This window comes from Phyllostomus hastatus, unplaced genomic scaffold, assembly GCF_019186645.2.
Source record: "Phyllostomus hastatus isolate PE091 unplaced genomic scaffold, TTU_PhHast_1.1 phas_contig_283, whole genome shotgun sequence".
NCBI lineage: Eukaryota > Metazoa > Chordata > Mammalia > Chiroptera > Phyllostomidae > Phyllostomus > Phyllostomus hastatus.
The window spans coordinates 9,073,679-9,088,984 of NW_025333833.1; the positions used below are offsets into that span (position 1 = coordinate 9,073,679).

At 43.3% G+C, this 15,306-nt stretch overlaps 1 protein-coding gene across 3 annotated transcripts in view; it reads left to right on the forward strand.

Annotated features, from left to right (window-relative positions):
- The first annotated feature begins 2,372 nt into the window (after window positions 1-2,372).
- The window catches only part of TDRD5 (tudor domain containing 5), a 43,921-nt gene continuing 30,987 nt past the window's right edge, over window positions 2,373-15,306 (forward strand). For 2 of the 3 annotated variants that reach the window (XM_045838817.1, XM_045838818.1), the window contains exons 1-4: window positions 2,373-2,742; window positions 2,983-3,220; window positions 3,809-4,216; window positions 5,856-6,052. In XM_045838817.1, coding sequence (XP_045694773.1) covers window positions 2,989-3,220; window positions 3,809-4,216; window positions 5,856-6,052 — 837 coding nt within the window. In that variant the 5' untranslated portion in view covers window positions 2,373-2,742; window positions 2,983-2,988. The remainder of the gene's footprint in view (window positions 2,743-2,982; window positions 3,221-3,808; window positions 4,217-5,855; window positions 6,053-15,306) is intronic. The other variant, XM_045838819.1, reaches the window with a different exon arrangement.

Here is a 15,306-nt window from a genome sequence, read left to right on the forward strand (position 1 = left end):
TGGAGAAGAGAAACTACCCAAAATGTTCAGGGGCCATCACTAATTTCCGGGACTCAGAATGTCATGGTTTGCTGTCAACATTCTGAGCTTATGGAGGGGTTAGGTGATACATGAACTGAATTTTCACTCAAGTTCACCTTTGGCCAGGGCCGGGACTGACTGCATCGTATGGTTGCATACCCAACTTGCCAAGTGAATAGGGGAATAGGTCATCTTAGCAACCGACAGAATTTCTTCATTGGTGTGTTCACTCATTGAGTAAGGGCGATTCTGGTAGCAAATGCCAACTGGAATGTCGGAGTAGTACATGGAGAGCATTGCCAGGTATCTGGAGGACCGCAGAGGCGAATGTCTCCATGAAAAGTGTGAAAGAGGCAGGTGTGATCCTCCTCGTTCCCATGCATTTCCCAGGTGAGCTGCCACAGAAGACAGCCAGTCTGGGAGGATGACCGTGCATATTGTAACCTGAGCAAGTGAGGAGTCCAATCGTAGAGGCTCTTCTGAATGGGGTCTCCTTCCTGAAGCAGCCCAAACAGCCCCTGACACTTGGTTTATGGTTATTGATCTGGAATGTAGCTCCAGAATATCTTTTTACAAATCTTTTTTTTTACATTATATGCCAGTAACTTTCTAGATTTAATCAGAACTTTCATATTTTTATTGCCTATGACTTTTTAAATATCTTTGTCTATGTCTGTATATCAGTCTCTTCGCTTTCAAATGAGGATAATAATTGTAGCTTTCTCTGTGGAAAAGGAACGAAAATTAGATAATCTGTGTTATGATCATGTAGTAAATGCTCAACATGTGTTACCCATTAACTCAGATAACTGGGGATGAGAATCTGGGATAATGGGGCTTTCTTTATCTTTTTCCAATTCACTTTGCAAGAGTTGTTCCCCCGTGAGATGATAAACTTTCCGAATCCTTGCATGTCTGAAAATGTCTTTTTTCCTGCTTAAATGTTGAATTGGCTGCGTAAAGGATTTCACTTTGAGCTTGGAAAATATTGCTCCGCTGAGAAATCCAATGGCAATCTAATTTCCATTGCTTTATAGGTAACCTATTTCATCAGTTATTCTAAGGACTCAGGGGACCCTTGTAATCTAAGAGTTTGTGTTTTTCTTCAAATCCGGAACGGCTTCTTCTTTTTAAACCCCCAACCCTGACCACCATCCTTTGTGGTTTCCATAACACCTGTCACTCAGAGGCTGCAGTGTCTGTATCCATTCTTCACATCCAGTTTTCCTTTTTGTTGATTGGCTGTTTAGCCCTACCCATTCTGCTACATACCAGCTCATGTATTTCCCCCCCTTTTTTTTGTCATTAAGGGATTTAAAGGATTCCTCAACATTCCTGGCTCATTCGTGGAGCATTCTGTTCTCTAGGGGTCCCACCCCTCCCCCCAGAATTTTGGAATTTTAGATAGAAGGTAAAGTAGATGTGTGTGGTCAGGTCTCCTTCTTGATTCAAATTCCTTTGTTATCTTCTGGTTTGTCTTGCTCCTTTAAGTAGATTGTACATTTTAAGGTAATATATTATGCTTTGCTGGTCTACCTCTTAAACCACTGCTTTATGGTTTTATGATCTTATAGGATCTTATAAATCTGGCTCATTCCAGCCATTCAGTAAATACATCCTCGTCTTTAGCTTCCCGGCTTATTTTCCTCCAGTTGGCACCTGGAATGGTCTCCACTCGGACGCCTTCCTCACCCCCTGCATTCCTCTCTCCACAGTGATTCTCCCCAGGCACCAGAACTGCCTGTGCTTACCCCTAACAGACCTAGACCTACTGAATCAGAAATTCTTGCTGATCAGAGATTAACCCGGGCATTCTCCCCCGACCCCGTGTCCCTCTCAAATAAGCTCCACAGGCGATTCTGAGGCACACGCAGGTTAAGAATTTCTTGACCTCTTGGAGGGTCGTCCCTAGGGCAGGACGGCCCACCTGCCCACTTGCGAGAGGTGGTCGGAGAGAAACCAGGGGGAAGCCCCAACTCTCATCTTTCAACCCCGTCGAAGGAGGTAGGCCTCCTCCGACCCCTGTAGGCGGCCAGTGCGGCCTGAGAGCCCGTCCCAGGGGCCCTGCCCCTGGGATAGCGCCCAGATCAGACCCGGGCGGTCAGCCTGGCTCAACCGTCCCACGGGCCGCGCGCCCTCGGGCTCGAACGCGGCGCCGGGCCGCGGTGCGCAGGCGCGCTGGCCGCCCCTGCGCACTCTTCCGTAGTCGCCCTTCCCTGCGGGGCTCCGCTGACTCTCCCGGGCCCCGCAACGGCAGCGCCGCTGGCGTCGGGGCGACGTGGCTGAGGGGCGGCCGCCCGGGGCCGGGTGCAGAAGGGTGCCCCCCTCCCCCCTCCCGCCGGCTTCTACCAGGCCCGGTTGAGCGCAGACCCCGGGGGCAGGTGGAAGGCCCACTCCCCACGCCGCCGGGGTGGGGAGAGACGTTGGGGGCGGGGAAGGGGCCGCCTCCCCCGGGTGAATGGGGACGGGGCGGGCGTAGAGGCCCGAATTCAGTACGAGGACGCCGGCGGCCGCTCCTCGGCCCGGGCCGGAGGCCGTGTGCTGGGGCGAGCGTCCTTGCTGGGACGGAAGGCCGCGTTGGGTTCGCTTCCTTCCCAGCCCTGGTTCCCGGAGTCGATTGTGAGGAGGCAGACGAGTACGGCCCGGCCCGGTCCCGACCTAACGCTGCAGAACGTGGACGCCGCGCACCATCGCCCGTGGCGGCGATTTTTTGAGACACACGTAGGTTATCAACTCAGGCTGAGATTTAGAGTTGCGTGCGTGGGGGCTTTGCGAAACCCACGTTTCCGAGGATTCTTGTATGTTGCTTCGGCCTTTAACGCTTTTAAAACTCGCATCTCAGTTGTTTATATTTCACTATTGATCGTTTTAAATGTTGTTCTTTTTCTTTTTTTTTCCCTCGTCCATCTTGGGTTTGCTTGCTTCTCGTTATGGGCCGTGTTCCTGTCTTACATCCCGTAGGGCGCGATGTCTGATCAAGAGCGCATCCAGGAATGCCTGCGGAAAGAAATAAGGTCCCTCCTCATTTCCGCCAAAGATGGCTTGACCCCGCAGCAGTTGGAAAAGGAGTACCTTCTGATGGTTGGGAGCCATTTACCGCTCCGGATCCTTGGGTATCGGTCCACCATGGAGTTGGTGCTGGACATGCCTGATGTTGTCAGTATCTGCCCCGGTGGGGATGGAACTGTCATACTGAAAGGTAAGCTTTGCACTAATCACCACTTCGTAAGGGTTTAGCAGTTATCCTGCATCTTAGGCAGGGAATTTTAATTTTTTTTTTAAGGGGGGAGGAGGCAATACCTACCTTTGAAGTTGTGGGCTAAGTTACAGCTTTAGCAAAATGAAGGCCCCTTTCCCCCCAGAAAAAATGTGCATTTACAGAAACTGCATTTTGCATATGATTTCAGAGTATGGCACCTTAATTTGGGAGAAACATGACAATGCGACCTTTTAATTATAAAATCATTTTTAATTCCACAAAGTGCATCCACACAAAATCATAAGGAAGTTTTTTGTTCGTCTTGAGTTTCAAGTCTTTCAGGAGTCAATTAGCAGTAGTGATGAGATATTGGATTTTAACTTTCTTTGTCCTCTGGTGGAGGAGCTAATAGGCTGTTGTTCAAAATGCAAAAAAAAATGAGAGAACCAAGGCTTTATATTTTCATGCTACCTAGATACACAGCTCTTTGGAGAGTCAAAAAATGTCTCTATAGCTGCAGGTACAGAGGACAAAGAAGGGAGTAAGTTCTCACCTACATATGCTCTCTCTTTTTGCTCTTCTCTTCAGCCATTCCAGATGAATCCACCAAAGGAATAGCAAGTTTAGTTGCAAAACAGAGGAGCAGTCATAAGGTTCGGAGCTCCATGCAGAAGGGAAGGACCGGTGTTTGCTTGGGGCCAAGCTTTCATCGGCAAGTACCTTACCGAGGAAGGGTGCCCCCTATTCTTCCAGCTGTCGTGAAGAGTGAGTTGAAGGACCTCCTGGCGTTATCTCCTGTTCTCCTTTCTGATTTTGACAAGGCATTTGCCAAGCGATTCGGACGCTCATTCCAGTACATGCAGTATGGGTTCCTGTCTATGTTTGAAGTGCTGAATGCCGCTTCGGATGTCATTTCTGTAGAGCAGACCAGAGCAGGCTCCTTGCTGATGCTAAAGAAGAGCACGTCAGAGGAAAAGCCGAGAGGGTGGCCAGTGGGTAAGCACGTTAGCATTGGTGACTGTGTTGTGGGTGAGCCCATTTTGGAGCCCTTGTGACACGTGGAGGTATGTCATGGCTAAGCTCCGAAAGTTTGTTGAAGTTAAATGTCGGCTCTCCCACTTGCTGGCTGAGTGATGTCAGGCAATTTACTTAACCATGTCTAAGCATTAGCTTCCTCATCTCTAGATGGAAATAATAATACTTGCTTCCTGGAATTGTGCTAAGAATGCAATGAGATGAGGTCTGTAATGTGTCTGGCATTTAGTAAGCTCATAATAAATAGTATCTACTATAAGAACACGAGATCAGCTCTCTCTAGAGCACTGTAAATGAACGTAAGTTCTGTATGTTCCATGTAAAGGAGATTAAATGTGGAAAGTGAAGTTTTAAACCTGATCTTCATCATCGCTGATCTTTGGTGTGGCAGGTAGCAGGCACTGCATTAATTTATGTACTGAAATGATAAGCACCTTATTATTGTACAACATTTTACCTTGGGTTCTCATTGACATACCCTAGACAAATAGGATGAGTAACCCCATCTTATAGATAAGGGTACCAAAACTCAGGAGAGCTAAATGACTCTCCCAGAGTCCCTTGGTTGGAAACGTGGTACAGCCAGGATTAGACACCCAGCTCTTAATACTGCTGACCCATCCTTCCCAATCACTGTCCTCAAAGGCTCAGAAAGCCAGTATGATCATTTGTACTGTATAGTGTTTCTCTAGATCCTCAACAGTATAGAATCTGTATATGTACATTTTGGGGGATTCTATGCCTATTTCAGTGGTGTTTCTTTTTCTCAGAAACCTGTATTTAGATTACTCTAGGTGAACCATGAGAATACCATGCGTTTACAAGCCAGTATTTAAACAGGGGTGGGCAATGTAATTGGACGAGGACATGCCAGGGGGTTCGTGTGCTCTGGTCAGGGAAGTCTGTGGGGGCCACTGAGTGTTGAGTCCAGCCCTCAACTGGATCAGTTTTCTTGAGGTGCTCAAGCTTAGGGAGGCTAACTCATGCTTATTAAACTTACAAGAGGTAAGTTCCCAATCCATGGCTTTTCTTTTTATCATCAGGATATGTTGAAAGTAATTTTTTTTAACTTGATCTTAGGGTAAAGAGGTGAGGTCCAGGGCTGGATCATTTGTGCTGTACAACAGAAAACACCCCTCCAGTGCTATTTCTTGTCCTACCAGTCCTGAAGGAAGAAATCTATATTCTAGAATAGTATCCTTGTTCTGCAGCTGTTCCTTCCTCCCATCCCCCCACCTCCCTGCTGCATACCGAGTTTGAGGAGCATAATTCTAAGCAGACTCCTTGCTTGGAGACTTTTTGGTCTCCTAAAGAAGATGCAGCGTTTGGGTTTTGACTTACTGAATCCGATCTCTCTGTAATTATATTCAGAGCATGGAGTTTTAGATAGTCTCAACTTTTTCAGTAACACACTTACGATCTTGATTTTCTCCTGTAGATGATTAGTCACTTTCACCATATATAAATTTTATTGACTTAATATTGAAAATGTTGGCTTACTTTCCTTAATTTTTATTTCCAAGCTCTCAGTAGCCTTTGTAGATAACCTAAAATAAACTAGACGCTTCCAGTGACAACTTTTCTCCCCTTTTATTCGCAGAAGGTAAAATTTTCACCCAGCCTTTCAGGATGAAACAAGAAGGGTCAACCCCCCCAGGCTTCCCAGGAGCAAAGGCACGCTTTTCCCGACCCAGTGTAAACATGGAACCAGCGAAGCAAGTGCTGAACGTGAGGAAGACTCCTGAGGCCAGTGGCGCGGAGATGTCGAGGCTGAATGACACAGAAAAACTAAACCAGGTGAGATGTCCGAGTTTGGAGATAAAAATACACTGAAAATGTGTTTAGATTCAGTCGTTACTGCCCGATGGAAAAAGCTGATCTTTTAAAATTCAGGTCATTCACCAATTGGAGATTTAACTCCAGTGCTTCCTGTGGTTCTGTGGATTAGAAAGGAGTGAGAGGTGGCAGTGAGAAGAGGACGATTTTGTCAACTCCCTGGTTTCTACTGTTTTCCACAGATGGTTCCCAAATCTGTATCTCTAGTTCCAGCGTGTCACCAACGTCAGAGAAGCATGCTTGTGTTTGCAACTGACCTCGTGACTGTCTTCACCTGACTGGCTGGCCCTGAGCACTACCACCCTGGCCTTTTTCTGTGACTGTCATGGTGAAGGACTTTTAGGACATAACCAGCAAAGGCCTGGCTAACTTAGAAAAGTAACTTAAGCTGAGCCCAGAATAAGCACATGGAAACTTAAATTCAAGACGTAAAAGTGCCTTATTTCTCTAACTTAAAAGAATTAACTTATCACTTCTTGGCCTTTTAGCTGTGATCAAGTATAAAAACAAATAGCTTTAGTAACATAGTTCACACATCATAAAATTTACCCATTTTAGATGGACAGAGTTTTGACAAATGTATCTAATTATGGAATAACCATCTAAGTAAAAAAGAAAAATCAGGGGAATACTTCCATCAATCCCCAAAACGTTCCTTCATGCCACTTTGTAGTCCGTCTCTGTCCCCACCTGCAGCCACCGGCAACCACTGCTTTCTGTAATTTTCACTTGCCAAGAGTTCCATATAAATGGAATTAGATAACGTCTAGCCTTTTGTGTCTAGCTTCTTTAACTTAGCATGATGCTTTTGAGATTCGTCCAGCGTGTATCAGTAGTTTGTTCCTTTTTCTTGTCGAGTATTAGTCCACTGTATTGATATACTTCAGTTTGTTATCCATTCCCCGGTAGATGGTATTTGGGTTGTTTTTTGCTTGGGGCATCATCAGGAGTAAATGTGCTGTGAACATTGGTACACACTTTGTGTGAACATAGGCTTCATTTCTTTTGGGTAAATATCTAGGCATAGGATCGTTGGGTCACACACTAAATGCATGTTTAACTTTATCAGAAATTGCCAAACTGTTTTAGCAATTGACTGTACAATTTTACTCTCCCTAAAGCTATGTTACATCTTTGTTAATGTTTGATGATGTCCGTTTTTAAAATATTAGCCATTTTCATTGGGTGTATAGTGATATCTCATTATGCTTTTAGTTGAAATTTCTACAATGATAAATAATGTTGGGCATTTTTTTATACCCACATCTTCCATTTGCATATCTTCTTTAATGTGTCTATTCGTATCTTTGGCTCATTCATTCTTTAAAAATTGAGTTGTCTTTGTATTTGGTTAGAAGAATTATTTATACATTCTGGACACAAATCTTTCATCAGAAATACTTTCTCCTGATCTATACTTGTCTCTTCATTTCATTCATCTGTTTTTTTTTTTTTAATGTGGAGCAGAAGTCTTTACTTTTGATGAAATCTAATTTACATTTTCATTTTGATTCTTGCCTACGTAATAGATCAGTGACTCTTCTCCCTTAGATTGTCAAATTAAAAAAAAATGACAACAGCCAACACAACAATAGCTGTCTAGTGTGAATGAATCAAAATTATACCTATTTTTTTGTCAGATTGGCAAAAAGTATAACACATTTTTGGTGTGCTATAGAATTTTAGTAGTTTTTGGGTGCCATGAGATAAAAATAGAAGGTTGAAAGTCACTGTACTAGATCTTTACTTAACCCAGAGTTCCAAAGTGTTTTCCTATGTCTTCTTTTGGAAGTTTTTGATTTGTAGTTCTTAGGTCTTTGCTCCATTTCAGGTTAATTTTTATATAAGGTGCCTGGTATGGATCCAGTTTTAATCTAGCTGGGTTATAACTTGGGGGGTGAGTATGTATTTCTGTGTCAGGTCTGTTTTAATACTTTTTAAATTCACCATGTTGGTTAGGGCATAGAACTGCCCTGCCTGGTTTCAGAGGCTGTAACCCCCACCAAGGCTAAGGCTGAGGGAGTGACCTTGAACCGTAAGCCACCAAGGAGACAAAAGCTTATCTCCCTGGCAGAAGCACCGCCTCTGCTCCTTTTACTTCATCCATAACTGGCCCCCAATGCTTGGTCGGTTGGCCAATGATGAGTAAGATTCCCCAAGGGGGAAATGACCTAAGACAAGCCACGATCACATGGGTGGCCCCCAAGGAAGGACTTTGGGGGCTAGAGCAAAAGGGGGTGATGGACCCTCGCCCCTAGGCTTTGACAAAGCCTGAGTCCTGATTCTGTCTGAGAGAAGTCTCCTAATCTCTTGGCTACCTTACTTCCCTTGCTCCACCTAAGCCTGAAACAATGGCAGAGGGTGGTGCAGCCCTGTGCTGGAAAGGGCGAGTTCCCTAGGCAATCAGGCCTAAGAAAGAATATGTCAAATCCTGTGAAACCTGCTTTGTTTAGAATGCTCTCAATGAAATGATAAGGGTCCAAGGAAGAAGTAAGTTTGTTCCTCAAAGTTTTACAGCTCTTTAGCTATCTGACCTGACTCAAAATAGGCCCTCAGAGTTCTTTGTTATCTATTGTTTGATCCTTACTTCCTGGCAATGATTAATGAGCTTTACCTGAATTCTTGTGTAAATGAACCCAGTAAAAGCCCATTGAGGAACAGGGTCCTGGCCCTTCTCCTTTGAGAGACTGGCCACCTTTCCTCCCCAAGCAGATCATGTCTTGGTAGACTTACTCTCATCTGTGGTAGCCGGGGTGCGGGGGGGGCCTGCAGGAGGAGCCCCCCACCCCACAATTTTTGGTGTGCTGTAGAATTTTAGTAGTTTTTGTGTGCCATGAGATAAAAATAGAAGGTTGAAAGTCATTGTACTAGATCTTTACTTAACCCAGAGTTCCAAAGTGTTTTCCTGTGTCTTCTTTTAGAAGTTTTTGATTTGTAGTTCTTAGGTCTTTGCTCCATTTCAGGTTAATTTTTGTATAAGGTGCCTGGTATGGATCCAGTTTTAATCTAGCTGGGTTATAACTTAGGGGGTGAGTGTATATTTCTGTGTCAGGTCTGTTTTAATACTTTTTAAATTCACTTTCATGTTGGTTAGGGCATGTCTCCCCTAATTAGTCTGTTTTCAGACATTTTCCTATTATGTTTTTTCCTGGAAGTTTAGAATTATTTTTGTAAGTTATAAAATCTCAGTGAGATTTCTCTTAGAATTACATTTTTAAAAATTTTAAGACCTCACACATTACATTAAATATATTTATTCAATAACATATGCAGCTTTCTCTTTCTTCAGTGTTAAATACTGTTCAGGGCAGATGGATAGTTTTCTTTGTTAGAGTTTGGCAGGTCTCTTGTAAGTGTGGTCTTCAGTACTGTACCGTATGCTGCCTTTGTTGTGACTGAGAAGGGCGTTCTAACTGCTTATGGCTTATGAGGAAAGAAGTTGATTTTTTAAAATACTATTTTGAAACTGGCCACCTTACTGAACTTTGAACTTGTTTAACATTTTCTCATAGGTTTTCCAAATAGACCACAGTAATATTTATAAATAATTTTCCTTTGTCTTTTTCAATATGTAAAGTTGTCATTTCCATTTGCTAAATTTAGTGTACTCACTACAAATTCCAGAAAAATTAGACAGTAGAAGTGCACGTTTCCTTCTCAGAGACTTTAAACTCTAGAATCGTGAGGGAAGACGCTGCCTTTGACAGTCAGCACCGGGCTGCGGCAAATGCGAACTTCAGGACCTTGCCTCCCACACGGCTCCAAAGGGGGGTGAGGAGATGCAGATACACCATTTCTTCGATATGTTTATTTTTCTTTCGGTTTCATCCTGTGTTTTGGAAGCCCTAAGAATTCCTCAACCTAATAATAACTACATTTTACTCCCAGTTTTGAAGTATTTGCCATCAGAACTATCTAAATCTTGTTCTAAGGAGTGGGCTCTAATTCCTAAATTATATATTTTAATTCCCTAGCAGGACAGACTCTATAATCAGCAGATCCTACATAACTAACTCTATTTATAGAAAGTACAGCTTTCCTGGCCTGAGCGAAGGTGGTGGGGGGCAAGGGCTAGGTAGAGGCGGTCACAGGGGGAAAGGAAAAATGGGGCTATCTGTGATAATGTAAACAATAAATATAAAGCTACAAAAAAGTGCAACTTTCCATTTCTTCAAAATTGTAGATCTGTCAGTTTGCTAGATGTTTCCTCAAAACTCTGTGAGTATGCATGTGGTTTTTTTTTCATCTTCACCTGAGGATATGTTTATTGATTTTAGAGAGGGGGGAAGGGAAAGAAAAAGAGAGGGAGAAAGGTCTGTGTGAGAAACTTCAATCAGCTGCCTCTCCTACATGTCCCAACCAGGATCAAACCCATGTCCTAGGCATGTGCCCTGACCAGGAATCGAACCTGCAGCCTTTTGGTATACAGGATGGCGCTCCCATCAACTGAGCCTTCTGGCCAGGGCACAAGTATGTGTTTTTTTATGTGCATAGAAAAGGAATAAATATATAACCATATTACATTTAAATTGTAAATATAGACAGAACATTTTTTTATCTGTGTTTTATGTTTTACACAGTGAACATACGTTATTTGTCATTAGAAAAACATGTCATTAAAAAGAAAAAAATCAGTTCCTTCTTTGTAAAATGAGGATTAATGTTTCATCTTCTTACTTGCAAGAGGAACAGTCAGGATTGATCTTTAGTATCCTACCCTTGCCCGTCACCAGGCTTTGTTTCTCCTAGCAAATGGCCTAGAACAATTTAAAGCGTGTTTCACAAGACATGAATAATCTTTCTTTTAAACCACATTCTGTTCACTTCCCCTTATTTTGACCTCTTGAGAGGAAGTTTAGATAAGGAATGAAGATGTGAGTGGGCGAACATCGCTTAGCCGTCTTTTCTAGTGGATGCGCCTCAGACGCCCTGTCCGGCCCAGCCCAGCAGCCTTCTCTGCGTTAGTTAGTGCACGTGGTCCCAGAGCACAGCCGACAGTGGCATCACTGTGCTTCCCGTTGGTGGGTCCTCACCCACAGGAGTGTTTGGTCAGGGACGGGAGCCTGGCGTTTCTAGTGTCTCTAGCCCTAATAGCATCTTGTACCCCTTCCAGCCCTACCCCCATCTTACACATTAGATGTAAACTTGACTGTCACATTCAGCATGAGATTTTATGTAGGCAAACCGGGAACCATGAAAGAAAGAAGATCTGATCTTGAATGAATGAAAAATTAGGGCCAGGTCTTAGTTTGCACCTGACTTCTCATTTGTGCCCAAACAATTACGGTTTTTACGCGGATTAGATGCTTTGCTTTGTGTTACGTATGAGAAAAGAAGCTTTTGTATTTCACGTAATGACCTGGCTCCACTGTCTTTTGGGAGTGTTCTGGACACGCAGCTGGGTGTGTTGCACGGTCACTGTCAGCGGGAGTGATTCAGTGGGGTCATCATTAGTGCAGTTCTCCGGGAGCTGTGTTCTCTGGCCGGCTTGGAGTAGCTGTTCCCTCCCTGCTTCCCGGGGTTCAGTAGAATTTTTAGTACGGCAAGTCAAACTCCACGATGCCTAGCTTTTAGTTAAATGAGCTGCCTAGCAAGTACTACTTCTGCATGTGTGTCTGTGCCAGTTTTGTGATCTGCACCAGAAATCCATTACTGTTTCTACTGCATGGCCAAAGGTCTGTAGTACGGGCTTCTAAGATGTAGCTTCTGCTCCTTTCTGCTTTTAGCTTCATGCATCTTCCTTCCAAAAAACACCGAGGTGTGTGTCTGTTATTAAAGCCTTTTTCTTATCACAAAAGTAACACAGATTGATTGCAGATTTTTTTATTGCAGAAGTTTTAAAATACAGAAAAGCACAGCATAAAAAAATCACCTATAATTTTTTTGCCCAGAAAATTTGACATTTTCTTTTTCTGAAAAAAAAATTAAAATAATTCTGTTCCAGGTTTGTGACCTGCTTTTTTTAAATTGTACTTTGGCACTGTGACCAATCCCACATTGTTAAATATTGTTAATGCAACATATTTTTAATGGCAGTGTGGAGGTGCCGGAGTTTATTTTACTTGTGACCTAGGTGAGGCATTTAGGCAATTTCTAGTTTTTGCTATTAACAATAATAACCTTATGATGAAAATCGTGCTCAGATTTGCACATATTTCCATTACTCCACAGGATGAATTTCTGGAGAAGCAATCACAGCACCACAAGGAGTGCGTGCTCGTATGGCTCTCACATATGTATTAGGTGGCCCTCCCTAAAAGTCGTTTCAGGCAGCACTCTCATGGGTGTGTGACAGTGTGTTCTTCCCTTGCACGTTTGCCAATACTCGGGGTCAGTAGGCCCCGACCTTTTCTCCTGGCTAACCTCAGGCCGAGCTAAGTCTCTGTGGCTTCCCTAACACCTTCAGGCACATCGTCCCTTCATCACCCTCGGTGGGTTTTTCATTGATTGTGACTGTGAGCATATACTTATCCATAGGATTGTTTTGTGTCTGTGTCCCCACACTAGGCTGCAGGGTCCATGGGGGCAGGACCATATCCAGGCCGTGTGTCCTGTACATCCTGCTCTTTGCACCGTGTGAAGCACGTAGTGTGTGGTCAGTGCATGTTTGTTGAATGAATGAATGGATATTTTTCTAAAAATAATTTTCTAATTTGATTGACAAATAACTACTGCCGGCTTAACTCAGTTATTAGAGCTTAAACTTTATGCTTTTATTGGCTATTTAGTGTTAATTTTTATCAATCATCTGTGTGTTTTGTCCATTTTTCTGTATAGCTCTTTGATTCAGAGTTCTCTCTTCTCTGGTCCTATTGGCTCCTATCTGAATATGACTTTTTTGGGAGGGGAGGGACAATTTTCATCTTTATTTATGCCCTTACAATATTTTTAGAAAAGATTTATTTACTTATTTTTAGAGAGAGGGAAAAGGAGGGAGAAAGACAGGGAGAGAGACGTCATTGTGAGAGAGAAACATTGATTGGTTGCCTGCTATACGTGCCCTGGCCAGGGACTGAACCCACAACTCAGGCATGTGCCTTGACTGGGAATCAAACCGACGACCCTTCACTTTGTGGGATGATGCTCCAACTAACTGAGCCACACCAATCAGGGCCATGTTATAAACTTTTGTCCACTTGATTTATTGCCCATTCGTTGTATTTGGTATAAGGACATTTGAGACTAAAGCGTTGTTGAAATCAGGGACCTTCCTGATTACTTTCCTCGTGTCAGTCACTAATGGCTTCCTGCTCTTCCTTTTCCCCACCTTGTCACTTTTACCTTCTAATTATGGATATCCCTACGATTACCTGGACTTTAAAATAATCTCCCTCACCCCATTCAGTTTAAAGTCCACTTAATTTAGTCAGTTAACTTCAGGCAATCACCTTTTTCTTTCATCTTCTTGAGAAGCGTTCTTTTCCTATTCAGAACCCGTCATTTCGACATTGTAAGCCCAGACGTGGGAGATGTTCTCTCTGAGAGGCCACACCCACAGGACATAGCCAAGGCTTCGGGGGCCACGTGACCCCTGTTGTAATTACTCAGCTCTGCCCTCGTCATGCTAAAGCAAACCTGGGCAGTACGTGAATGGGTGAGGGTGGCTGCATTCCAATAAAACTCTATCAGTAGAGACTGAAATTTGAATTTTGCACCATTTTCATGTGTTGTAAAATAGTATTCTTTTTATTTTTCCCTCAACCATTTAAGAATGTTAACACCATTCTTAGGTTAGAAGACTGTGCAGGGACAGAGGGAAGGCCAGGTTTGACCCGGGGCCACAGTTTGCTGACCCTGCTTCATGCCGTTCTTCACAGAAATGGATCACATTTGCGTTCACCATCCTGCTGCTTACTTCCCAGCTTCCCAAACTCTTGGGATCCAGTGGAAGCCAGCAAAAACCTACATAAACCTACCCTAGACATAAACCTACCTTTATGCCTAAGGGCCGCTAGCTTTCTGCATAAAACGTGAGGTCTCTGAGTCTGTTTCCTTGGTCTCTTATTGTTGATCCTTATAGAACCAGCAGTTCCTCTTCTCCACTGTATTCTTTCCTGGTTTCTGTGGAGCCCACCCTTGTGTTATCTTTGGTTCCTGTTTGTACTCTCTTAGCACCCTAGTTAAAACTCTCTCCCAGAGCTGCACTGGTCTCCTAACTGGTGGTCCATCCCTCCAAATCAAATTTTCTGCCAGGCTAACATTCTGATAATGCCTCTCCCTAGCTAAGAATCTCTAGTGTCAGTTCTTGTTTGCATAACCAGGGAAAATGCCTGAGATTGGCATGTAAGGTATTCTGTAGCAGGACTTCAGCCTGCCTTTTCCAGTTTTCTCCTTCACTGCTCTCCTGATGCCTTCAGGCAAGTTACACTTTTTTCTTTATTTATGAAATTCCTTCTGCCTTCATTGCCCGCTTTACCATCCCCCTCTGCACTATTCTCCCCATCCTTTACGACCCTTCTAGAAGGAAGCCTCCCATGTACACGGACCTTAATGTGATGTATCCATCTGCACTTTTATGCTTGAATGGTGCTTAGAGGCAGCTTTAGGTTGTAGCTGTTCATGCAATTATCTCATTTGCCTACTTAATTGTCAGTGGGTTGAGAGAAATAGTACTTTCAAAAGTGACTACTTTTTTGTCGGCTGGAACACCTAGCACAGTGATAATTTAATAAATTGTTGTATCGAATCTTCAGATGGTGATAGCCTGTTGAGATGTGAAAAATCAGTTACTTTAGATTCTCTTAGGATTCACTGGGAGAGCTTTAGGGAATTATTTCATGACAGATACATAGAAATATAAAGAACAAGAGGCAAAAGCCTTTCGTGAAAGCTAGTGATACAGGCATAGGAATCTGATCTCCCCTCCCAGGTCCCACTTTCATGTCGACCTTATGAAATACTGAGATTGTCTTCATTTTTCAGATGAAGAAACAGACCTAAAAGGTCACAGTTTATAAGCAATGACAGGCCAAGTGACAATAAGAAGAAAGATCACAAGATAAAAATTTAGAAGGAAAAAATATTGATAGTGATTGTGTCTGTGTGGTGGCATCTTAGGTAATTTGTGTTTTTCTATATATCTTTGTAGCTTTTTTAATATATTGTATATTTTTATACAGTCAAACCTCGGTTGTCGAACATTTTGGTTCTTGAACAATATGGTTCTTGACCAAGTTCCCAGAAAAAATTTCTCAGTTGTCCAACAAAATTTTGGT